The sequence below is a fragment of the Penaeus vannamei genome, chromosome 22 (assembly GCF_042767895.1).
Source record: "Penaeus vannamei isolate JL-2024 chromosome 22, ASM4276789v1, whole genome shotgun sequence".
NCBI classification, from domain to species: Eukaryota; Metazoa; Arthropoda; class Malacostraca; order Decapoda; family Penaeidae; genus Penaeus; species Penaeus vannamei.
Genome location: NC_091570.1, coordinates 37,140,285 through 37,167,784, shown reverse-complemented (window position 1 = coordinate 37,167,784; position 27,500 = coordinate 37,140,285). Strand labels below are relative to the sequence as shown.

General features: G+C 45.3%; 1 protein-coding gene across 5 annotated transcripts in view; it reads left to right on the top strand.

The window, feature by feature from the left end:
- LOC113812009 (connectin) overlaps positions 1 to 27,500 on the top strand; it is a 1,153,447-nt gene that overhangs the window by 895,530 nt on the left and 230,417 nt on the right. For all 5 annotated transcript variants that reach the window (XM_070136944.1, XM_070136945.1, XM_070136947.1 and 2 more), the window contains 4 exons: positions 7,412 to 7,588; positions 8,672 to 8,980; positions 9,240 to 9,440; positions 10,174 to 10,333. In XM_070136944.1, coding sequence (XP_069993045.1) covers positions 7,412 to 7,588; positions 8,672 to 8,980; positions 9,240 to 9,440; positions 10,174 to 10,333 — 847 coding nt within the window. The remainder of the gene's footprint in view (positions 1 to 7,411; positions 7,589 to 8,671; positions 8,981 to 9,239; positions 9,441 to 10,173; positions 10,334 to 27,500) is intronic.

Genomic DNA, 27,500 nt, shown 5'->3' with positions numbered 1-27,500 from the left:
CTCCTTTTCCTCTTCTTCCTCCTCCTCCTACCCTTCACCACCTCCCCTCTACCCCTCCTTCCCTTCACCTCCTTCCCTTCCCCCTCGCTTCACTCTTGTTCTCGCTTCACTCTTGTTGTTCATTTTCCGAGCGAGTTCTGCAAACATCCGGGTATTAATTGTGGCACCCTTGTCTCCCCTCACATTTTCCCCTTTTATTCACGCATTTCCTTCGCGGTGTTTCTTGTCGACAATGGCGGCGGGGATGGCACGTGTCCCGATTAGAATACAGACACGTGTACGTACGTTTGCATCAGCAGCAGCTTCATCTTCGTTCTTCGTCATATTTATCTCTATTTTCATCTTTCTCTTCTTTATCATCTTCGTCGTCCTCTTCATCTTCGTCGTCGTCGTCGTCGTCGGCATCATCATCATCATCATCATCATCATCATCATCATCATCATTATCATCATCATCATCTTTTTCAATCATTAGCGAACGTTTTATATTTCCTCGGGCAAACGTTTCCACCAGCCAACGTTTTATATTTCCTCGGTCAAACGTTTCCCTATAGCGAACATTTTTATAATTCCTCGTCCAAACGTTTCCCTATAACGAACGTTTTGTATTCCCTCGGTCAAACGTTTTCCCATAGCGAACGTTTTATATTCCCTCGGCCAAACGTTTCCGCCAGCGAACGTTTTATATTTTCTCGGACGAACGTTTTCCTATAGCGAACGTTTTATACTCCCTCGGTCAAACGTTTCCGCCAGCGAACGTTTTATACTCCCTCGGTCAAACGTTTCCGGCAGTGAACGTTTTATATTCCCTCGGCCAAACGTTTCCCTATAACGAACGTTTTATACTCCCTCGGTCAAACGTTTCCGCCAGCGAACGTTTTATATTTTCTCGGGCAAACGTGTTCCTATAACGTACGTTTTATACTCCCTCGGTCAAACGTTTCTCCCAGCGAACGTTTTATATTCCCTCGGCCAAACGTTTCCGCCAGCGAACGTTTTATATTTTCTCGGACGAACGTTTTCCTATAGCGAACGTTTTATACTCCCTCGGTCAAACGTTTCCGCCAGCGAACGTTTTATACTCCCTCGGTCAAACGTTTCCGGCAGTGAACGTTTTATATTCCCTCGGCCAAACGTTTCCGCCAGCGAACGTTTTATATTTTCTCGGGCAAACGTGTTCCTATAACGTACGTTTTATACTCCCTCGGTCAAACGTTTCTCCCAGCGAACGTTTTATATTCCCTCGGGCAAACGTTTCCCTATAACGAACGTTTTATACTCCCTCGGTCAAACGTTTTCCTATAGCGAACGTTTTATAATTCCTCGGTCAAACGTTTCCGCCAGCGAACGTTTTATACTCCCTCGGTCAAACGTTTCCGGCAGTGAACGTTTTATATTCCCTCGGCCAAACGTTTCCCTATAACGAACGTTTTATACTCCCTCGGTCAAACGTTTCCGCCAGCGAACGTTTTATATTTTCTCGGGCAAACGTGTTCCTATAACGTACGTTTTATACTCCCTCGGTCAAACGTTTCTCCCAGCGAACGTTTTATATTCCCTCGGGCAAACGTTTCCCTATAACGAACGTTTTATACTCCCTCGGTCAAACGTTTTCCTATAGCGAACGTTTTATATTTCCTCGGTCAAACGTTTTCCTATAGCGAACGTTTTATATTTCCTCGGCCAAACGTTTCCGCCAGCGAACGTTTCATATTCCTTCGGTCAACCGTTTCCGCCAGCGAACGTTTTTTATTTCCTCGGCCAAACGTTTCTCCCAGCGAACGTTTTGTATTCCCTCGGTCAAACGTTTCCGCCAGCGAACGTTTTATATTCCCTCGGTCAAACGTTTCTCCCAGCGAACGTTTATTATTAACTCGGTCAAAGGTTTTCCTATAGCGAACGTTTTATATTTCCTCGGCCAAACGTTTCCGCCAGCAAACGTTTTATATTTTCTCGGCCAAACGTTTCCGCAGCGAACGTTTTATATTCCCTCGGGCAAACGTTTTCCTATAGCGAACGTTTTATACATCCTCGGGCAAACGTTTTCGCCAACGGACGTTTTACATTTCCTCGGTCAAACGTTTCCCTATAACGAACGTTTTATACTCCCTCGGCCAAACGTTTCCCTATAACGAACGTTTTATACTCCCTCGGCCAAACGTTTCCCTATAACGAACGTTTTATACTCCCTCGGTCAAACGTTTCCGCCAGCGAACGTTTTATATTCCCTCGGCCAAACGTTTCCCTATAACGAACGTTTTATACTCCCTCGGTCAAACGTTTCCGCCAGCGAACGTTTTATATTCCCTCGGCCAAACGTTTCCCTATAACGAACGTTTTATATTCCCTCGGTCAAACGTTTCCGCCAGCGAACGTTTTATATTCCCTCGGCCAAACGTTTCCCTATAACGAACGTTTTATACTCCCTCGGTCAAACGTTTCCGCCAGCGAACGTTTTATATTCCCTCGGGCGAACGTTTCCGCCAGCGAACGTTTTATATTTTCTCGGACAAACGTTTTCCTATAGCGAACGTTTTATACTCCCTCGGTCAAACGTTTCCGCCAGCGAACGTTTTATATTCCCTCGGGCGAACGTTTCCGCCAGCGAACGTTTTATATTTTCTCGGGCAAACTTTTTCCTATAACGAACGTTTTATACTCCCTCGGTCAAACGTTTCCGCCAGCGAACGTTTTATATTTTCTCGGGCAAACGTGTTCCTATAACGTACGTTTTATACTCCCTCGGGCAAACGTTTCTCCCAGCGAACGTTTATTATTTCCTCGGTCAAACGTTTTCCTATAGCGAACGTTTTATATTCCCTCGGGCGAACGTTTCCGCCAGCGAACGTTTTATATTTTCTCGGACAAACGTTTTCCTATAGCGAACGTTTTATACTCCCTCGGTCAAACGTTTCCGCCAGCGAACGTTTTATATTCCCTCGGGCGAACGTTTCCGCCAGCGAACGTTTTATATTTTCTCGGACAAACGTTTTCCTATAGCGAACGTTTTATACTCCCTCGGTCAAACGTTTCCGCCAGCGAACGTTTTATATTTTCTCGGGCAAACTTTTTCCTATAACGAACGTTTTATACTCCCTCGGTCAAACGTTTCCGCCAGCGAACGTTTTATATTTTCTCGGGCAAACGTGTTCCTATAACGTACGTTTTATACTCCCTCGGTCAAACGTTTCTCCCAGCGAACGTTTTATATTCCCTCGGGCAAACGTTTCCCTATAACGAACGTTTTATACTCCCTCGGTCAAACGTTTCCGCCAGCGAACGTTTTATATTTTCTCGGGCAAACTTTTTCCTATAACGTACGTTTTATACTCCCTCGGGCAAACGTTTCTCCCAGCGAACGTTTTATATTCCCTCGGCCAAACGTTTCCGCCAGCGAACGTTTTCCAGGTTTCCAGCAACTGAAATCGTCTCCGTCTTTTGTCTTGGCGAATGCTTTGTTATTTTCTTTTCTCTTTTTCTTCTTCTTTCCTTTGTCTGTTTTTTTTCTTTTTTCTTGTTGTCTTTATTCCCGGTATTCTTATTCGTGATCATGTTATTGCATAGATCGATAGATAGATAGATAGACAGATGAAAAAGGTGAATGTACAGTCGAACAGATTTAGACAGACAGACAGAGAGACAGACAGACAGACAAACAGAGAGAGAGAGAGAGCAATAGAAAGAGATGAATGAACAGACGAACAGATATAGACAGACAGACAAACAGACAGACAGACAGATAGACAGATAGACAGACAGACAGACAGACAGATAGACTGACAGGGAAACATACTGTACATGGATATACATACATACATAGACAGCTAGACATAAATCTGTCCATCTATCCACTCATTCATCCACCCACCCACCCACACACCTATCCGTCCATCAATCCTTCCTTCCATCCACCTATCCATCCATCATTCCTCCTTTCCTTCCTTCCATCCATCCATCCATCCATCCATCCATCCATCCATCCATCCATCCATCCATCCATCCATCCACAAACACCCATCCATCCATCCATCCACTCACCCACCCACAGACACATCCATCCATCCATCCATCCATCCATCCATCCATCCATCCATCCATCCATCCATCCATCCATCCATCCATCCATCCATCCATCCATCCACTCACCCACCCACAGACACATCCATCCATCCATCCATCCATCTATCCACCCACAAATACCCATCCTTCCCTCCATCCATCCATACATACATAATACATACATACATACATACATGCACACATACATACATACATACATGCACACATACATACATACATACATGCACACATACATACATACAAACATACACATACATACATACATACATACATACATACATACATACATACATACATACATACATACATACATACATACATACATACATACACACATACACGCATACATACATACATACATAATACTTAAATACATACACATACTTAAATACATACATACATACATACTTAAATACATATATACATGCATACTCAAATACATACATACATACATACACACACGGCTAGGAAGACAGACAAAAAAAATATATAAAATTTCTTCTTCATTTTAAACTTTATTTTCCCATTTTCTGCTGGTTCTCTTCTTCTCGTTATGGAAGTTGATGTTCCATTGTCCACCTCATTGCTCTCTTATGCTCTCATTTCTTTTTATCGTCTTTTGTATGTAATCCTTCCTTCCTCATTTTTTTCTCATTATTTATTCACGATTCAGATTTTTTTCTCGTTTTTTTCCGTTTCTTTCTTTCTTTTTTTAATATTCAGTCTTGTGTTCTTTGCCTTATTTTCTTCCTTGTAAAGATACTCTCCATCCACCACCCCCTCCTTCTCCTCATCCCTCCCTTTCCCCAGCCTCTTCCCCACCTCATTCCTCCTCCCTTTCCACAATCCCCATTCCCTTCTCATTTCTCATTTCTCTTCATTCTCTTTTCCCTTCTCCCCCCACCCCCCTCCTCAGTTCTCCTCCCTTCCCACCCATCTTCTTTCCCTCCCTCACTCCTCCTCCCTTCCCCCACCCCCCTCCTCCTCCTCCTCCTCCTCCTCCTCCTCTTCTTTCCCTCCTCCTCCTCTTCTTTCCCTCCTCCTCTTCTTTTCCCTCCTCCTCCTCCTCTTTTCCCTCCTCCTCCTCTTTTCCCTCCTCCTTCTCCTATTCCTCTTTTTTTCCCTCCTCCTCCTCCTCCTCCTCTTTTTCCTGCTCCTCCTCCTCCTCCTCTTTTCCCTCCTCCTCCTCCTCCTCCTCCTCCTCTTTTCCCTCCTCCTCCTCCTCCTCCTCTCTTCCCTCCTCCTCCTCCTCCTTCTCTTTTCCCTCCTCCTCCCCCTCCTCCTCCTTCCCACCCAACCCCTCCCCCTCCTCATTCCTCCTCCTCCCTCATCACGAGCGTCTTATTGGCCTCTACCTCATCACCATCTAAAAAAAAAGGAAAAAAGAAAAAAACAGGAAAAAGGGAAAAAAAAAGAAAAACAGAAAAAAATAAAAATTAAAAATAGAAAAGAAAAGAGAAAAAAACGGAAGCAGAGACGTCAAAGTTCGGTCGTGACGTCACGTGCCAAACCGTCGTCGTGTCTTTATTGTAAAACTTGGGTGATCAGTGACGCAGCGCGCTCACGCACGCGCACGCCGTCGGGAATCCACGTCGGTGATTGGCCTTCGGATATGTCTTACGAGGGGTTAAGTTTCGTTTATTTATTTATTTATTTTTCTTTTTATAATTATAATTCGTTTGTTAGTTTTTTTGTTTTGTTTTTGTTTTGTTTATTTTCGTTTTGTTTATCTTTTGTTTTTGTTTTGTTTATTTTCGATTATTTGTGTTTTTTTGGTTTTGTTTTTATTGTTTATTTTCGTTTATTAGATTTTTTGTTTATTTTTTTATTTTTTGTTTGATTATTATTTCTTTCTTGTTTATTTTCGTTTATTAGGCTTTGTTTTATTTGTTTTTTTCTTGTTTATGTTTGATTATTATTTTTTGTTTTTGCTTTGTTTATTTTCGATTATTAGGTTTTGTTTATTTGTCGTGATTAGGCGGGGTGAAGATGGGGGGGGGGGGTTGTGATGGATGGGTTTGTGTTTGTGGTTTTGAGGTGGTTTCCATTGATGTATCTTTTTCCTCAAGGATGTATCTTTTTCCTCATTGATGTATCTTTTGTTGATTCTGTTGCATCTCCGAATATTTCTTCCAAAAAAAAGTTCGTAGTTTCATTCGCTTCACGTTCCATGTGTAATATTTTTTTCATTAATCCACTTTATCCTTTTCTTTTTATATTACTTTTTTCTTGGTTACATTTTTATTAATCCACCTTATTTTTTAAAAATAATTCTTATCATTTTTCTTGTTTTCATTTTTTATTAATCCATCTTTTCCTTTCCTTATTTTTTTCATCATTTTATCCACCTTATCCTTTTCTTTATTCATTTTTTCCTGTTTCCATTTTTTATTAATCCACCTTATCGCTTATTAATTTTTTTCATATTTTTTCATATTTTCATTTTTAATTAATCCACCTTATCCTTGTCTCACTTTTTTCCTGTTTTAATTTTTCATTTATCCTTTTTTTATTTATTTTTTTATCATTTCTTCTCTTGTTTTCATTTCTTATCAATCCACCTTACCCTTGTCTCATTTCTTTCCTGTTTTAATTTTTCATTTATCCTTTTTTTCATTTCTTATCAATCCACCTTTTCCTTGTCTCTTTTTTTTCTTGTTTTCATTTTTTTATTTATCCTTTTTTAAATTTCTTTTATCAATTTTTCTCTTGCTTTCATTTTTTAATTAATCCACTTTCTCCTTGTCTCATTTCTTTCCTGTTTTCATTTTTTATGTATCCTTTTTTTATTTCTTTTAACTTTTTACCTATTTTCATTTTTAAAAATTAATCCACCTTATCCTTGTCTCATTTCTTTCCTATTTTCATTTTTTATTTATCTTTTTATGTCTTTTATCATTTTTTTCTCTTTCATTTTCTCTTTTCATTTCTTATCACTCCACCTTCTCCTTGTCTCATTTCTTTCCTGTTTTAAATTTTAATTTATCTTTTTATTTATTTTATAATTTTTTCTCTTGTTTTCATTTTTTAATTAATCCACCTTCTCCTTGTCTCATTTCTTTCCTGTTTTAATTTTTCATTTTTTTTATTTATTTTATCATTTTTCCTCTTGTTTTCATTTTTAATTAATCCACCTTCTCCTTGTCTCATTTTCTTCCTGTTTTCATTTTTCATTTATCCTTTTTTTAAATCTATTTTATCTTTTTTTCATTTTTAGTTAATCCTTCTTTTCTCATTTCTTTCCTGTTTTCATTTTTCATTAATCCTATTTATTTCTTTTATCTTTTTTTCCTATTTTCATTTTTTAATTAATCCACCTTCTCCCTTCCAGGCCGAAGAAGGCAACTGCTGGATCTTCAACGACACGTCCGAGAATGAGTTCATCTGGGAAGGATTCGCGTCCCAGACCAAGATCAAGCGACTCACCCTCCACCTGCGACCCGACGGCACCCTCAAGAACATCCCGACGGTGGCCATCCAGCACCTGCCGGATCTCGAGATGTTTGAGGTACGTTGGGAGGGAGAGAGGGAGAGGGAGAGGGAGGGAGAGGGAGGGAGGGGAGGGGAGGGGGGGAGGGGGGATGGAGAGAGGAACATCCCGACGGTGGCCGTCCAGCACCTGCCGGATCTCGAGATGTTTGAGGTACGTTGGGAGGGAGAGGGAGAGGGGGAGGGGAAGGAGGGAGGGGGAAGGGGAGGGAAGGGAAGGGAGGGAGGGAATGGGGGAAGGGGGGAGGGAGAGAGGAACATCCCGACGGTGGCCATCCAGCACCTGCCGGATCTCGAGATGTTTGAGGTACGTTGGGGAGGGAGGGAGGGGGAGGAAGGGGAAGGAGGGAATGGGGGAAGGGGGGAGGGAGAGAGGAACATCCCGACGGTGGCCATCCAGCACCTGCCGGATCTCGAGATGTTTGAGGTACGTTGGGGAGGGAGGGAGGGGGAGGGAGGGGAAGGAGGGAATGGGGGAAGGGGGAGGGAGAGAGGAACATCCCGACGGTGGCCATCCAGCACCTGCCGGATCTCGAGATGTTTGAGGTACGTTGGGGAGGGAGGGAGGGGGAGGGAGGGGAAGGAGGGAATGGGGGAAGGGGGGAGGGAGAGAGGAACATCCCGACGGTGGCCATCCAGCACCTGCCGGACCTCGAGATGTTTGAGGTACGTTGGGATGGAGGGAGAGGGAGGGGGGAAGGGAGGGAATGGGGGAAGGGGGGAGGGAGAGAGGAACATCCCGACGGTGGCCATCCAACACCTGCCGGATCTCGAGATGTTTGAGGTACGCCGGGCCGGCAGTGCCACAAGGAGGGCTTCTGGGATGGCGGGTTTCTTGGCGTTATGGCACTCTTGGCTTCTGGAATTTTTCTTTTTCTTTCTTCTTCTCTTTTTCTTTTTCTTTTCTTCTTCTTCCTTTTCTTTTTCTTTTTTCTTCTGCTTTTTCTTCTTTTTCCTTTTTTTAGCTTATTTTTTGTTTTGGTTTCATCATCTAGTTCGATTATTTGGATTCCCCTTTTGGGATGTTTGGTATTATGGTATTATGAGGACAGCGTTATTCCCCTCCTTTGCATGACCACGTTTTCTCCCCTTCCTCCCGCAGGTGCAGTACGCCACCTTCAAGACGGTGAACGCCTTCAGCTTCGGCAACTCGAGCTCGCTGTCCAAGATCTCCCTGGCCAGGAACTCCATCGGGGTCCTGGCTCGCAACTCCTTCGCCCACCTCCCGTCCCTCGACACGCTCTCCCTCGGCGAGAACTTCATCACCGAGGTCAACCGCCACGTGTTCGTCGACCTGCCCAAGATCACCAAGCTCTACATGGACCGCAACAACATCACCATCGTGCACGACCGAGCTTTCCAGGGCCTGCACAACCTGGTCGAGCTGGAGCTCTTCTCGAACCAGATCCAGGTGGGTTGAGGATGACCTGGTTATACGTTTCATTAATTTTCTTATTTTTTCGTTTGCTTTCGTTTGTCATGTTTCTATGCAGTGAATAAAGAGAATTTTCTCTTTTCCTGTCGATATCTTAAACCATTTTCTTAATTTTCGTTTGTTTTAGCTTCAGCCTTATTAGAAAAGAGTCATATTTCTTTGAGTATAAACTATTCTCTCTCTCCTTTTCTTATCCTTTCTGTTGTTACTCACGCCCCGCCCTTCCCTTCGTCAGGTGATCACCCCCGACACCTTCAAGGGTCTGAGGGCCTTAGAGCGCCTTGACCTCCACAAGAACCGCATCGAGGTCATCGGCGACCTGACCTTCCAAGACCTCCAGGCCCTCCGCGTCTTGGACCTGCAGGAGAACTCCCTCAAGTACATAGCGCCAAAGAGCTTCTTCGGTCTCGCCAACCTTCTGCAGCTCAACCTACAGGTAAGACGATGCCAATCTACCTGTTAGAATGATTCTTAATGATTTAGCTCCTGTCTTATGTCAATATAAGAATATTAATAGGATTAAACACTCGTAAACACTGTAAGGACGCCGAATAAATAGAAACAGGAATAGATAGAAACAAATAGATAGAAACCGGAATAGACAGAAACAAACAGATAGAAACAAATAGATAGAAACCGGAATAGACAGAAACAAACAGATAGAAACCAGAATAGACAGAAACAAACAGATAGAAACAAATAGATAGAAACCGGAATAGACAGAAACAAATAGATAGAAACCGGAATAGACAGAAACAAACAGATAGAAACCGGAATAGACAGAAACCGGAATAGACAGAAACAAATAGATAGAAACCGGAATAGACAGAAACCGGAATAGACAGAAACAAATAGATAGAAACCGGAATAGACAGAAACAAATAGATAGAAACCGGAATAGACACAACAAGCAGATTGAAACAAATAGACAGAAACTAATAGATAGAAACTAATAGAAACAAATGGATAGAAACCGGAATATACATAAACAAATAGATAGAAACAAATAGAAACCGGAATAGATAGAAACAAATAGACAGAAACCGAAATAGTCAGAAAAAATAGAAACCGAAATAGACACAAACAAATAGATAAAAACCCGGAACTGAATTCCCACGCTTTACACCCCTCTCCCTCCCTCTCTCCCTCTCTCCCCCTCTCCGCCGCAGGACAACAAGCTGCTCGCCGTGGGGCCCGAGGTGTTCAAGCCCACCGTCAACATCTTCTACCTCGACCTCCGCGCCAACGTCCTCGAGACCATCACCAAGGAGACCATTCAGCCCCTCATGGACAACCTCAACAACGACACCACTTCCTTCTACCTCGAGGGTGAGTAGGGTTGTTTCGTTAAATGGATTTAGGATGTTTTTGGTAACCGGATTTAGGATGTTTTGTTAGCCGGATTTAGGGCGTTTTGGTAACAGGATTTATGACGGTTCGGTAACCGGATTGACGACGTTTCGTTAACCGGATTGACGTCGTTTCGTTAACCGGATTGACGACGTTTCGTTAACCGGATTGACGACGTCTCGTTAACCGATCCTCAGCGGATTCGAGACGGCCCTGCGGGGGTCGCCCTCAGCCTCCGCAGACCAACTTGCTTTCCCTCCCGAGATAAGGTCGGAGAGATGACGTCACGGGCTCGCGTTCTGGCCCTCCCGCCCGCCCGGGTCAAAGGGAGTGCCAGCGCCGGCGGAAGGAAGGAGGACATGAGCGGTTGGGAAAGCGTTTTCTGGTGGGAGAGGGAGAGGGAGAGGGAGAGGGAGAGGGAGAGGGAGAGGGAGAGGGAGAGGGAGAGGGGGAGGGGGAGGGGGGAGAGGGAGTAGGAGTGGGAGAGGGAGTGGGAAAGGGGGATGGAGAGGGAGGGGAAAGGGGAAGGGGAAAGGAAGGGGGAGAGGGAGAGGGAGGGGACAGGGACAGGGAGAGGATTAACCGGATTGACGACGTCTCGTTAACCGGATTGACGCCGTTTCGTTAACCGGATTGACGGCGTTTCGTTAACCGGATTGACGACGTCTCGTTAACCGGATTGACGGCGTTTCGTTAACCGGATTGACGACGTCTCGTTAACCGGATTGACGGCGTTTCGTTAACCGGATTGACGGCGTTTCGTTAACCGGATTGACGTTTCGTTAACCGGATTTACGGCGTTTCGCTAACCGGATTGACGACGTTTCGCTAACCGGATTGACGAGGTTTCGCTAACCGGATTGACGACGTTTCGCTAACCGGATTGACGACGTTTCGTTAACCGGATTGACGCCGTTTCGTCAACCGGACTCGAGACGGCCCTGCGGGGGTCGCCCTCAGCCTCCGCAGACCAACTTGCTTTCCCTCCCGAGATAAGGTCGGAGAGATGACGTCACGGGCTCGCGTTCTGGCCCTCCCGCCCGCCCGGGTCAAGGGAGTGCCAGCGTCGGCGGAAGGAAGGAGGACATGACCGGTTGGGAAGGCGTTTTCTGGTGGGAGGGGGAGGGGGGAGGGGGAGGGAGGGGGGAGAGGGAGTGGGAGAGGGAGAGGGGAGGGAGAGGGGGAGTGGGAAGGGGAGGGGGAGGGGGAGGAAGGCGCAGGGGGAAGGGGAGTGGGAGGGGGAGAGGGAGGGGGAGGGGACAGGGACAGGGAGACGATTGACCGGATTGACGACGTTTCGTTAACCGGATTGACGCCGTTTCGTTAACCGGATTGACGTCGTTTCGTTAACCGGATTGACGGCGTTTCGTTAACCGGATTGACGGCGTCTCGTTAACCGGATTGACGGCGTCTCGTTAACCGGATTGACGACGCTTCGTTAACCGGATTGACGCCGTTTCGTTAACCGGATTGACGCCGTTTCGTTAACCGGATTTGCGATGGTTCGGTAACCGGATTGACGACGTTTCGGTAACGGGATTGACGACGTTTCGTTAACCGGATTGACGACGTCTCGTTAACCGATCCTCAGCGGATTCGAGACGGCCTTAACCGGATTCGAGACGGCCCTGCGGGGGTCGCCCTCAGCCTCCGCAGACCAACTTGCTTTCCCTCCCGAGATAAGGTCGGAGAGATGACGTCACGGGCTCGCGTTCTGGCCCTCCCGCCCGCCCGGGTCAAGGGAGTGCCAGCGTCGGCGGAAGGAAGGAGGACATGGCCGGTTGGGAAGGCGGTTTCTGGTGGGAGAGGGAGAGGGAGGGGGAGGGGGAGGGGGAGGGGGAGTGGGACAGGGAGAGGATTAACCGGATTGACGACGGTTCGTTAACCGGATTGACGCCGTTTCGCTAACCGGACTGACGACGTTTCGTTAACCGGATTGACGACGTTTCGTTAACCGGATTGACGACGTTTCGTTAACCGGATTGACGTCGTTTCGTTAACCGGATTGACGTCGTTTCGTTAACCGGATTGACGGCGTTTCGTTAACCGGATTGACGGCGTCTCGTTAACCGGATTGACGGCGTCTCGTTAACCGGATTGACGACGCTTCGTTAACCGGATTGACGCCGTTTCGTTAACCGGATTGACGCCGTTTCGTTAACCGGATTTGCGATGGTTCGGTAACCGGATTGACGTCGTTTCGTTAACCGGATTGACGGCGTTTCGTTAACCGGATTGACGGCGTCTCGTTAACCGGATTGACGGCGTCTCGTTAACCGGATTGACGACGCTTCGTTAACCGGATTGACGCCGTTTCGTTAACCGGATTGACGCCGTTTCGTTAACCGGATTTGCGATGGTTCGGTAACCGGATTGACGACGTTTCGGTAACGGGATTGACGTCGTTTCGTTAACCGGATTGACGGCGTTTCGTTAACCGGATTGACGGCGTCTCGTTAACCGGATTGACGGCGTCTCGTTAACCGGATTGACGACGCTTCGTTAACCGGATTGACGCCGTTTCGTTAACCGGATTGACGCCGTTTCGTTAACCGGATTTGCGATGGTTCGGTAACCGGATTGACGACGTTTCGGTAACGGGATTGACGACGTTTCGTTAACCGGATTGACGACGTCTCGTTAACCGATCCTCAGCGGATTCGAGACGGCCTTAACCGGATTCGAGACGGCCCTGCGGGGGTCGCCCTCAGCCTCCGCAGACCAAGTTGCTTTCCCTCCCGAGATAAGGTCGGAGAGATGACGTCACGGGCTCGCGTTCTGGCCCTCCCGCCCGCCCGGGTCAAGGGGAGTGCCAGCGCCGGCGGAAGGGAGGAGGACATGACCGGTTGGGAAAGCGTTTTCTGGTGGGAGAGGGAGAGGGAGGGGGAGGGGGGGGGAGAGGGAGGGGGAAGGGGAGGGGGGGAGGGAGGGGGAAGGGGAGAGGGAGGGGGAGGGGGAGGGGGAGGGGACAGGGACAGGGAGAGGATTAACCGGATTGACGACGTTTCGTTAACCGGATTGACGACGTTTCGTTAACCGGATTGACGACGTTTCGTTAACCGGATTGACGACGTTTCGTTAACCGGATTGACGACGTTTCGTTAACCGGATTGACGACGTTTCGTTAACCGGATTGACGACGTTTCGTTAACCGGATTGACGCCGTTTCGTCAACCGGACTCGAGACGGCCCTGCGGGGGTCGCCCTCAGCCTCCGCAGACCAACTTGCTTTCCCTCCCGAGATAAGGTCGGAGAGATGACGTCACGGGCTCGCGTTCTGGCCCTCCCGCCCGCCCGGGTCAAGGGAGTGCCAGCGTCGGCGGAAGGAAGGAGGACATGACCGGTTGGGAAGGCGTTTTCTGGTGGGAGAGGGAGAGGGAGGGGGAGGGGGAGAGGGAGGGGGAGAGGGAGAGGGGAGGGGAAGGGGAGTGGAAAGGGGAGGGGAGGGGGAGAGGGAGAGGGAGAGGGAGTAGGAGGGGGAGTGGGAGCGGGAGAGGGAGAGGGAGGAGGGGCAGAAAGAGAAAGATAAAGAGAAAAAAGAAAAGGAAAAGAGAGAGAGAGAGAGAGAGAGAGAGAGAGAGAGAAACGAAGAGATAGAGATAGATAGAGGGAGAGAGAGAAAGAAAGAGAGAGACAGAGACAGATAGACAGACAGACAAACAGACACAGAAACAGAAAGAAAGAGTAAAATACTAAGCAAAGCAGAGGGAATTCCCCGCCGGCCCTCGCACAACAGCATTTTGATTGGCCAACCCTCGCCATGGCGGAAATTCGCACACACAAAGAACCCGGTCAGTGTTTAAAAAAAAAATTGCGCATTTCATTTTCGTTAATTTTCTAGTCGGAAGCGTTGCCGGCGTGCAGCTGAAATTTAAATAATAACATCCACAGCTGCTGCTCGACAACCGCTGCCTCCGCCCCCGCCTGACAAATTATTGGAGGTCCGTACACGACGCGACCTTCGCCTTCCCGCCCACTTTTAGGCTGTTCCGGATAGCGTGTCAGATCGGATGGGTCGCCGAGGTCTTGGAGAAGAGGAGGTGGAGGTGGAGGTGGAGAGGGGGAGGGGGAGGTGGGGATGGAGGTGGAGGTGGGGATGGGGGTGGTGGGGGTGGAGGTGGAGAGGGAGATGGAGATGGAGGTGGAGGTGGAGGAGGAGGGGGAGGGGGAGGAGGTGGAGGGGAAGGGGGAGGTGGAGGTGGGGATGGAGGTGGAGGTGGGGATGGGGGTGGTGGAGGTGGAGGTGGAGGTGGAGAGGGAGATGGAGATGGAGGTGGAGGTGGAGATGGAGGTGGAGGTGAAGGTGGAAGTGAAGGGGGAGGTGGTGGAGGGGGAGGTGGAGGTGGAGGAGTTGGAGGGGGAGAGGGAGGTGGTGGTGGAGTTGGAGGTGGAGGAGGCGGAGGTGGAGGTGGAGGCGGAGGAGGAAAAGGAAGTGGAGGTGGAGGTGATGGAAGTGGAGGTAATGGATGTGAAGGTGGGAGTGACGGTGGGGACGGGAGTAGAACTGGAGGGATAGAAAAAGAAGAATATGTAAGAGGAGGTTGAGAAAGAGAAGATGAGGGAGAGGGAAAAAGTGATGTCTATGAAAGAGAGAGGGAGGGAGTAGGAAGGGAGAGAAGGAGGGAAGGAAGGAGGAGGAAGATGGGAGGGAGAGCCGGAGGTAGGAGGAAGGGAGGGAAGGAGGGAGGGGAGAGAGAGAAAAAAAGAAAGGAAGAAAAAAGAAAGAGATAGACAGAGAGAGACACGAGAAGAAAGAAAGAAAAAAGAAAGAGATAGAGAGAGACACGTAGAATAAAAAAAAAAAAAAACAGAGAGAAAGAGAAATGAACTTAAAAGAGAGGAAGAGAGAGAGAGATCAAAAGAGAGGAAGTGAACAAGCAAAAAGGTTGCAGAAGGAGTTCGCAAAAAAGAAGAGACCGCTTATGTACTTTTTCCAACCTTTCGAAAGAGGATTATACATGTACGCTAAATTGGTATTCAACGAAAAGGAATTTTAGGCGAAAAAAGGGAAGGAAACCAAAAAAAAAAAAAAAAGAAAAAAAAAAAAAAAAAAAAAAAAAAAAAAAGAGAGAGAGAGAAAGAAAACAGTAAAAGAAAAAGAAATAATGGAGGGAAAACTACCATGTATATATTTCTCGTCTTAGTTGTAAACACGTCCTCACACTAATTAAATTCCCTTCCTTAGAGGTACTGGAAACTTCTCAAAATGGGGGGATGGGGAGGGGAGGGGGGCGGAAGGGGGAGGGGGAGGAAGGAGGGATGGGGAGGGGGGCGGAAGGGGGGAGGGGGAGGGGGAGGCGGGGCGGGGCGGAAGGGGGAGGGCAGAAGGGGGAGGGGGAGGGCGGATGGGGGAAGGGGGGGCGGAAGAAGGAGGAAGAACAAGGAGATTGAAACATCTAAGGAATCGATAAAAGATAGAAAGGGAATGAAATGGTGATTATGGAGAAAATTGTAAAAAATAGCAGCAGCACCAACAACAACGAGAACGTCATCGTTATGGTCATCATCGTCCTCGTAGTCATGGTCATCGTCGTCGTCATCATCATCATCATCATCATCATCATCATCATCATCATCATCATCATCATCATCATTATCATTATCATCATCATTATCATTATCATTATCATTATCATTATCATCATTATCATCATTATTATCATCATCATTATCATCATCATTATCATCATCATTCTCATTCTCATTCTCATTATCATTATCATTATCATTATCATTATCATCATCATCATCATCATCATCATCATCATCATCTACTTTATGTTAGCAATAACACCATTGCCAACATGGACATTGGCATTAACATTAACACGATAACCAACATTAACCTTAACTTTAACATTAACAACAACAACAATATCAACATTTAACATCATCAGTATCAACATCAACTACAACTACAGCCACACAAACTACAACAGCAATTACAACTACAGCAAAAACAACTACAATACAGCAACAACAATAACAACAACCATTACAACTACAACGACAATAACAACATCAACAACAACAATTACAACTACAACAACATCAACAACAACTACAACAACATCAACAACAACACCAACAACATCAACAACAACATCAACACCAACAACATCAACAACAACAACTACAACACCACCACCAACACCAACAACAACAACAGCACCCCTATCACCCCATTCCCTCCTCCCCCTGGACCAAACCCCCTGGGAAGCTCCCTAAGGCAACAGATGAAGGGAAACCCGAGGAAAGTCAACCCCGGGGGCACTACCGTCACCCCCCCCTCCCCTCCCCCTAATCCACCTGTGCATCGGGAGGTGGAGGTGATGGTGGGATTTTCCCCCATATATATATGTATATATATATATATATATATATATATATATATATATATATATATATATATATATATATATATATATATGTATATATATATATGCATATATGTATATATATGTGTGTGTGTGTGTGTGTGTGTGTGTGTGTGAGTATATATATATAACTGTGTGTGTGTGTGTGTGTGTGTGTGTATGTGTGTGTGAGAGAGTATATATATATAACTGTGTGTGTGTGTGTGTGTGTGTGTGTGTGTGTGTGTGTGTGTGTGTGTGTGTGTGTGTGTGTGTGTGTGTGTGTGTGTGTGTGTGTGTGTGTGAGTATATATATATAACTGTGTGTGTGTGTGTGTGTGTGTGTGTGTGTGTGTGTGTGTGTGTGTGTGTGTGTGTGTGAGTATATATATGTAACTGTGTGTGCGTGTGAATGTGTGTGTGTGTGTATGTGTTTGCTTGTGCGTGCGTGCGTGTGCGTGATAGCGCGACTGTTGCTTTTGCGTGTGCGAGCATACTCCCCCCCCCCCCCCCCCCATTGATCGCCCTGGATGCCACGGTGCCAGGATCCCTCTCCTGGGGCGGCGAGCCACTTCGGCGCCAAGGAAAGGTGAATTCAAATCGGTTTTCCCCATCTGTTATTGACCAAACTTGGGCAACAAATTTTAATTACCAGTATTGCGAGATGTTACAGGTGTGTAATGTTTCATAAAAGTTGGTCTGGAAAAAGGATGAAAAACATTTTATCATTACATTTTGTATTCCTTTCTTGATATTATTTTGCCTTGCTTGAATTTCCGTCAGGATGCATCCTGTTCTGATATATATATGTACATGCATATATATATATATATATATATATATATATATATATATATATATATATATATGTATATGTATGTATATATAGGACTGTGTGTGTGTGTGTGTGTGTGAGTGTGTGTGTGTGTGTGTGTGTGTGTGTGTGTGTGTGTGTGTGTGTGTGTGAGAGAGAGAGAGAGAGAGAGAGAGAGAGAGAGAGAGAGAGAGAGAGAGAGAGAGAGAGAGAGAGAGAGAGAGAGAGAGAGAGAGAGAGAGAGAGAAAGAGAGAGTGTGTGTGAGAGAGAGAGAGAGTGTGTGTCTGTCTGTGTGTGTATGGTTCGTCTCCTACTTCCTTGATATGCACAAAAAAAGTTTCTCGCAGCCGCCTCCTACGCCAGAGTGCAGAGGCGTCTTCCAGGTCAGGAGTCATTAGAAGGTAAAGGTCGTTGCCTGTTGCAAGTTGCACCAATATCCTCTTTAGCTTCTTTATTTGCAGTGTTGTATGTTATTTGTTATTTGCAGTCCTGTAGTGTTATTAACCCCGACTTTCTTCAACTTCTTTTGAATCAAAGGCCAAAAAAGGTATTTGATTTCATACAAAAATACGAACGGATAGATAGATGGATAGATAGACATTCAAGTTGATTAAATAAATGTAAAACAATACACAGGATCTATTTTTTTCTGTCACGTTGCCTGCGGTTGGGAGATTTTATGCGAAATATATCTGCAAAAGGGATATAACGTTGAGCGTGGAAGATGCGGGATATAACGAAGGGTCAACGGCTTGTCCGGGGTCATGTGAGGTCAGCAGAGTGAAGATAAGAAAAAATAAGAAAATACTAACCAGACTCTTTTTCAGGTAGGGATGCCAAATTTAGGAGAATTTTATTGTATAGTGTTGTTTCCTACCTGGAAGTATATAGAGTGAGATCGAAGCGTTATATATATATATATATATATATATATATATATATATATATATATATATATGTATGTATGTATGTATATATATATATATATGTGTATTTATATATATATATTTATATACATATATATTCGTATACATAGTTCTATATATATTTATATATATTTGTATACATATATTCACACACAAACACATATACACACACTATATATATATATATATATATATATATATATATATATATATATATATATATATATATATATATATATATTTATATATATATATATATATGTATATATGTATATATATATATATATATATATATATATATATATGTATGTATGTATGTATATATATATATATATGTATATATATATATATATATATATATATATATATATATATACATATATATTCGTATACATAGTTCTATATATATTTATATATATTTGTATACATATATTCACACACAAACACATACACACACACTATATATATATATATATATATATATATATATATATATATATATATATATATATATATTTATATATATATATATGTATATATGTATATATATATATATATATATATATATATATATATATATATATATATGTATATATATATATATGTATATATATGTATATATATATGTATATATATGTACATTTATGATATTTATTTATCTATTTATTCATGTATTTGTTTATGCACAGAGAATCTATCTATCTATCTATCCACATATCATCTATCTACCTATCTATTTATCCATGTATCATCTATCAATCTACCTACCTACCTATCTATCTATCTATCCATGTATCCATTTACCTATCTATCTATATATTCACATATCATCTATCTACCTATCTATTTATCCATGTATCATCTATCAATCTACCTACCTACCTATCTATCTATCTATCCATGTATCCATTTACCTATCTATCTATATATTCACATATCATCTATCTACCTATCTATCTAATTATCTATCTATCTGTCTATACACATATCATCTATCTATCCACATATCTATCTATCTATCAATCTATCTACACACACACACACACACACACACACACACACACACACACACACACACACACACACACACACACACACACACACACACACACACAGTAGAGAATGTACAAACTATAATCCCGATGACAAGAAAGAAGCGGAAATGTCCAAAGAGGATTGCGCGCCTATGGACTATTTCTACTTAAACATATCTTTTTAATATCTATTCCACCAGTAGATTTTTTTTTTCGAAACGGAAATCATATTGTTATTCCTCTTCTCCTTCGTAAGCAGAATTCGTCAAAGATTTTTTTTTTTTTTTTTTTTTTTTGGCAATTTCGACCTTAAGATCAGCGACCTTAGGACATGTAGAGAGAGAGAGAAAAAAAAGTCTTTAAAAAAAGTCTAGATTACAAAGGAGTAAAAGAAGACTATCAGTCAGCATTTTCGATATTGGCTTTCATTTTGCGGGGGAAAAAAAAGATAAATGAAAATAAAATTGAAATTATGAATTGTGTGTGCGTTATTCAGTCATTTAAATTAATTCATGTTACAATTGTCTCTCGCGCTTTGTAGAATTATATACATATATGTAATGATTATGCATATATGTAATAGATGTGGAAAGACCCTTATTCGGATATAAGAATAATGACTTAGACAGGTGTAATCAGATCTTGAGATGGAACAACGGGGCTCTGTAGTCTAGACAAAGAAACATCAGGTGGGGGGAAAGGATACAAAAAAGAAGAAAGAGAGAGAAAGAAAAAAAAAAAGAAAAAAAGAAATAAAAGTGAAGACCGCTCGCTGTTCTGCTGTTAATTCAACGTCAAGTTGGATTTAATCTCCATTGATTGATGGCCCTCCACGCGGGAGAGGAGGGAGGAGGGGAGGGGAAGGGAGATGGGAGGAAGGGAAGGGAGGAGGGGAGAGGGGAAGGGAGGAGGGGAGTGTAGAGGAGAGGAAGGGGGGGGAGGGGAGAGGAGAGGGGAGGAAGGGAGGGGAAAGGAGAGGAGAGGAGAGGAGAGGAGAGGAAGGGAGGGGAAGGGAGAGGAGAGGAGGGGAGGGCAGGGGAGGGAGAGGAGGGGAGAGGAGAGGAGATGGGAGGAAGGGAGGGGAGGAGAAGAAGGGAGAGGAGGTTAGGGGAGGGAGAGGAGGAGAGGGCGGGAAAAGGAGAGGAGAGGAGGGAAGGGAAGAGGAGAGGAAGAGAGGGAGAAGGAGAAGAGGGAAGGGAAAGGAAAGGAGGGGGAAGGGAGTAGAGAGGAGAGGAGGGGGAAGGAGAGGCTTCCACTAACTCTTGAGACGATCAGGAGGAGGAGGAGGAGGAGGTAAGAGAAGGAGGAGGAGAAAGAGGATGAGAAGGAGAAGGTGGAGGAGGAGAATAATAATAATGATAATAATAATAATAATAATAATGATAAGAAGAAAAAGGAGGAGGAGGAGGAGGGAAGAGAAGACTTCCTTCATCGTTTCTGCTCATCACGGATGTGTTGTTTTTTTTTCTTCTCTCTCTCTTTAGATTTTTGGGAAGTCATTTATTTTCTTGAAGATCTTGTTTCTCGTTGTTTTGGGACATGATTTATTGATGTTTTTCTCTCGTGTTTTCATTATCGTTGGCGAATGTGTTTTCGTGTGTGTGTTTGTTTGTATTGTGTGTACGTGTGTGTGTGTTTGTATTTATGTGTGTAAGTGTGTGTGTGTGTGTGTGTGTGTGTGTGTGTGTGTGTGTGTGTGTGTTTGTATTCATGTGTGTGTGCGTGTGTTTGTGTGTGTTTGTATTTATGTGTATGTGTGTTTGTATTTATGTGTGTGTGTATGTGCGTTTGTATTTATGTGTGTGTGTTTGTATTCATGTGTGTGTGCGTGTGTTTGTGTGTGTTTGTATTTATGTTTGTGCGTGTGTTTGTATTTATGTGTGTATGTGTTTGTATTTATGTGTGCGTGTGTATGTGTGTTTGTATTTATGTGTGTGTGTGTGTTTGTATTTATGTGTGTAAGTGTGTGTTTGTGTGTGTTTGTATTTATTTGTGTGTGCTTGTATTTATTTGTGTGTGTTTGTATTTATTTGTGGGTGTTTGTATTTATTTGTGTGTGTTTGTATTTATTTGTGTGTGTGTTTGTATTTATGTGTGTGCTTGTGTGTGTTTGTATTTATGTGTGTGTGCTTGTGTGTGTTTGTATTTATGTGTGTGTGCTTGTGTGTGTTCGTATTTATGTACGTGTGCTTGCATGATTCCCTATATTCCTCTACCTTCAGTTATTGAATACAAGTCCTTATCGGAGAATACGCCTTCCACCCACCCACGCCCACGCCGCTTCGAATGTTGCACATCAACATGCGAACGCGCGGATAGATAAACACGTGTATTACCAAGATATGTTGCACAGTCACGTGTTTCTTTGTTGGCATCTCACCCACTCACCCCCTTCTCACCCCCCCCCCCTTGCCCTCCCCACAGGTAACAGCACGCCACCCACCGCCCATTCATGGAGGAGGGTGGGAGGGCGTGAAGGAGGGGAGGAGGGGGGAGGGGGGAGGGGGCGTGAAGAAGGAGGGAGGCGGGGAGGGAGGAGGGGGTTATTAGGGCGGGTAGGAAGGGGGAAGGGGGCGTGAAGGAGGAGGGAGGGGGGTCGTGAAGGAGGGGGGAAGGGGGGGGGGCGTGAAGGAGGGGAGAGGGGGCGTGAAGGTGGAGGGGAGGGGGGGTATGGGAGCGTGAAGGGAGGGGGGGGGTGCGTGAAGGAGGGAAGAGGGGGGAGGGGCGTGAAGGTGGAGGGGGAGGAGGGGAGGGCCGTGGGAGAGAGAAGCTCAGCCATCACTCCATCAGCTTTACAAGACGGTCACGATATCCTAATGGCGGAGGCTTGAACCGACCTGACTAATTAGCCAACGCAGACACGCTCGCTCAGACACGGCGGGAGACGGACTGGGGGGGGGGGTGACTGCTTCACCTCATGTCCATCTCTGTCTGTCTGTCTCTTTCTCTCTAACACACACACACACACACACACACACACACACACACACACACACACACACACACACACACACACACACACACACACACACACACACACACATGCACATATATATATATATATATATATATATATTTATATATACATATATATACACATATATATTCATATATATACACATATATATATATACATATATATACATATATATACATATATATACATATATATACATATATATATATATATATATATATATATATATATATATATATACATATATATACATATATATACATATATATATATAATATATATATATACATATATAAATATATATATATATAATATATATATATACATATATATATATATATATATATATATATATATATATATATATATATATATATATATATATATACATATATATACATGCATGTACACACATACAAATATGCATATGCAAATAAAAATCATTTATACGTCACTGAGTCATGCGTCTTCGGGCGGGACCTGCCTCCGCCGCCGCCCTCCTTCCGCGCGCAGGCTGTGCCTCTTTACGAAAGGCCCTGAGGTTAAGAGCTGCAATTGCTGTAGGCGACGACGCGGCTGTGCGAGGAGAGCGAGAGCCTCCGCGAACTCCCCCTCCACGAGCACTTCTGCCTCCGTCTCTCCTTCGCCCGGAGTTCGCACTCGAAGGCGTGTGTTGTTCCCCGGAGAACTTGGTCCTGATGAAGAGGAGGCGGAGAGAGTCCTGACGAAGAGGAGGCGGAGAGAGTCCTGACGAAGAGGAGGCGGAGAGAGAGTCCTGATGAAGAGGAGGCGGAGAGATGCGACGAGGACTCCGGCCCCGCGTCATCTGCGACGCGCGTGAGGCATGTGGAAAAGTTTGGTATAAGTTGAGTGTTTGTGGATTAGCTCATCCTCGGAAGAGTCTCTCGTCTCTCTCCCTGAGCTGCCAGTCTTGACGTCGAGATCTACACAATCCTGGATAACAAGGGGGGTCCTGTAGTTCGTCCTAATATCGCCTCTGTGTACGGGGACATTAGGGCGCGGAAGGAAGGTGCCACGAGGAGGAGGTACCTTAATTATAAGTGTGATTTCCAGCTCGAAGTTTTGTGGAGGTTCCTGCAGGTGTGCTTAGTTTTAGGTCACCATTTAAGTTCGAAAATGAGAGGCCCCAAAGTGTCATTATATGTTGCTAACTTTACGTACGCTCGGGTGAGGCGTCGGAACAACCTCCCCCCTACCTCCCCCACTCCCCCCTACCCCAACCCCTTAGCCCCCAATGGCAGAAGTTCTCCTTAAGCTTCTCGCCTCTCCTTGTCTTTTCGTTCGCCTTTTTTTCGTCTGCTGTCTCTATGTGAAATTTTCTGTCTACCTCTTCTTCCTCCTCCTCCGCCTTCTCTCTCTCCTCTGTTCCCTCCTCCTCCTCTTTCTCCTCTGTTTTTCCTCCTCTTTCTCCTCCTACTCCTCCCCCTCCTCTTTCTCCTATGTTTCCTCCTCCTCTTCCTCATGTTCCCCTTCCTCTTCTTCCTCTTCTTTCTCCTCCTCTGTTTCCTCCTCCTCCTCTTCCGCCTCCTCCTCCTCCTTCTCCTCCTCCTCCTCCTCCTCCTCCTCTGTTTCCTCCTCCCCCTCCTCTGTTTCCTCATCCTCTTCCTCTTCCACCTCCTCCTCTGTTTCTTCCTCTTCCACCTCCTCTGTTTCTTCCTCTTCCACCTCCTCTGTTTCTTCCTCTTCCACCTCCTCCTCCCCCTCCTCCTCTGTTTCCTCCACCTCCTCCTCCTCTGTTTCCTCTACCTCCTCCTCCTCCTCCTCTTCCTCTTCCACCTCCTCCTCCCCCTCCTCCTCTGTTTCCTCCACCTCCTCCTCCTCTGTTTCCTCTACCTCCTCCTCCTCCTCCTCTTCCTCTTCCACCTCCTCCTCCTCCTCTGTTTCCTCCACCTCCTCCTCCTCCTCTTCCTTCTCTATTTCCTCCTCCTCCTCCTCCTCTTCCTCCTCCTCCTCCTCTTCCTCCTCCAGGATGACCACTGGCGATTGGTCTAGGATATCCATCAGGATCTCGACCCGTAACCCTGCCAGCACTCTCATCTTTATCCCTGCCACGCCCATACATCACGCGCCCTCACCGCCTCACACTTCGCTAACTCTGCTCCCTCGGAAAGTGTACCATGACCTCATCTTCGCTAAAAAAAAAAAGAGGGGGAAGAAAAAAGAAATTCGTTTATTTTATGGTGTGTGTGGGGAGGGAGGAGGGGGTGGGTGGGGAGGAGGTGTTTGTGTGTTTGTTTGTGTGTGTGTGCGTGTGGGGGGGATTGTGTGTGTGTGTGTGTGTGTGTGTGTGTGTGTCTGTGTGTGTGTGTGTGTGTGTGTGTGTGTGTGTATAGGGGTGGGGGTGTCTGTGTGTGTTTGTGTGTGTGTATAGGGGTGGGGGTGTCTGTGTGTGTTTGTGTGTATGTATATTTGTGTGTGTTTGTGTGTCTGTGTGTGTTTGCGTGTTTTGTGTGGGTATGTATTTGTATATATGCGTGCGCGCATATGAACAAACAAACACACTGATTTATCCGAATACCCTTCACCTTATATAAAAAAAAATAATATACTACAATCACGTACACTATATCTTTCCTTAACTTAAAATGTGACATATTTTCTTTCTTTTGAAAAATTGGCCTTATCATATCGAATTTTCCATCTTATCTCTCTGTTTATATATTGCATGTTATCTCCTTTCTTGCAATAAATTCATCTTTCATTTCACACGCGCAGATGCTTATGATTTGTCAACGTACTCGTCTGTTTATCTCTGGGATTTTTCCATTGTTGGAGATGCCTTGATGTGCTAAATGTTAAGGCTGTGTTTAGATGTTTGGTTTTGTTTGTTTCTTTGTTTGATGTTGTTGGTTAGATTTTTTTTTCAAATTTGTTTTGATTTTTTTTTGGGGGGTAGAGGGAGGCGGTTTTTATTTTTTTTTTGTCTGTCCGTCTGTTTGTCTGTATCTCTCTCTTTCTCCTACTCTTTCTCTCTCCTTCTCTCTCTCTCTCCCTCTCTCTCTCTGTATGTATGTATGTACGTGCGCATATTATATGTATATATATATATATATATATATATATATATATATATATATATATATATATATATTTATTTATGTATGTATATATATGTGTACATATAAATGTCTACATACGTCTGTACGTATATATGTAAATAGAACGATAAATATACGAATAGATAGATGAATTTGAAATTTAATTAAAAGGAAAGTCTGTAGAGTAATCATCAAGCTAGGACATAGTCGATATGGCGAGTCCATCTCCCACGCGATTTATAGAGATCGCATGATGGAAAAAGACAATTCTTATTGACGTATAAAGGCTTCTCATTCGTCTTCGTTGTCTTTTTTTTTCTCTTTCTTTCCTTCTTTCTTTCTTTCTTTCTTTCTTTATCGTTCTTTATATTTTTTTTCTTTCTGTCTTTCTCTTTCTTTCAATCTTTCTCTTTCTTTCAATCTTTCTCTTTCTTTCAATCTCTCTCTCTCTCTCTCTCTCTCTCTCTCTCTCTCTCTCTCTCTCTCTCTCTCTCTCTCTCTCTCTCTCTCTCTCTCTCTCTCTCTCCCTCTCATCAATCTCCCCCACCACTTCTCCACCATCACCCAAGCTCCTTCCTTTATCTTCGGACCCACTTCTCTCCTCTTTTTTTTTATCACTCTCGCTTCACCTCCTTCTCCCTTCTCGCCACCTGCGCCCCTCTCCATCTACCCCTTAATCCCCTCTCCCCTCCCTTGGCTTCCCCTCTCCTTCCCTTCCCCTCGGTTTTGGCTGAGGAGACAGTTATTCCTGGCCAGGCGCTTGCTTCGTCTAGCTGGGGGAGGCTGCCGTCTTCAAGGGGGAGATGAGGAGGGGGGGAGGGGGGAGGGGTGATGTCTTCAAGGGGGGGGGGATGGGGGGATGGTGAGGGAGGGGGGAGGCTGCCGCCTTCAAGGGGAGATGAGGAGGGGGAAGGGGGGAGGGTGATGTCTTCAAGGGGGGATAGGGAGGGAGGGGGATGATGTCTTCAAGGGGGAGATGAGGAGGGGGGAGGGGAGGGGTGATGTCTTCAAGGGGGTGATGGGGAGGGAGGGGGAGAGGCTGCCGTCTTCAAGGGGAGATGAGGAGAGGGGAGGGGGATGTCTTCACGGGGGGATGGGGAGGGAGGGGGAGAGGCTGACGTCTTCAAGGGGGATGGGGAGGGAGGGGGAGGGTGATGTCTTCAAGGGGGGATAGGGGGATGGGGGAGAGGCTGACGTCTTCAAGGGGGTGATGGGGAGGGAGGGAGGAAGGGGTAAGAGGTGGGGGAGGGGCTTTGAAGGGGTGGGGGTGGTGAGGGGGAAGGATTAAAGGGGAGGAGAAAATGGGGAAAGGGTGTGGGTGTGGAAGGAGAGGGTGAGGGTGGGAAGGGAGAGAGGGGTGAGGGTGGGAAGGGAGAGGGGTGAGGGTGGGCAGAGAGAGGGTGAGGGTGGGAAGGGAGAGGGGTGAGGGTGGGAGGGAGAGGGGTGAGGGTGGGAAGGGAGAGGGGTGAGGGTGGGAAGGGAGAGGGGTGAGGGTGGGTAGGGAGAAGGGTGAGGGTGGGAAGAGGTGAAGGAATGTGGGTGGGGAGGGGGTAGGAGGGAGGATAGGGAGAGGGGAGGGGGAGGGAGGGAGGATGGGGAGAGGGGAAAGGGTGGGTGTGGGTAGAAGGAGAGGGTGAAGGTGGGAAGGGGGGAAGGGGTGGGGGTTGGGAGGAGGAAGAGGAGAGGGTAGGGAGGAGGAAGAGGAGAGGGTAGGGAGGGGAAGAAAGAGAGTGGGGTGAGGGAAGAAAATGGAGCAGAGGTATGGAGGTAGAAGGGCTGAGAGGGGGGAGGGGAGGGAGAAAGGAATAGGGGGAAAAAGAATAAAAGAAAGAAGAGGAGAGGAAGAGAATAGACGAAATGGTAGAATAAGAGATGGGAGAGGGGGCGATTTGGCAGGAGAGGAGAAAGAAGAAAGGGAAATGAAACAGGTTTAAGAATAAAGAGAGAGAGAGACAGACAGACAGACAGACAGACAGATA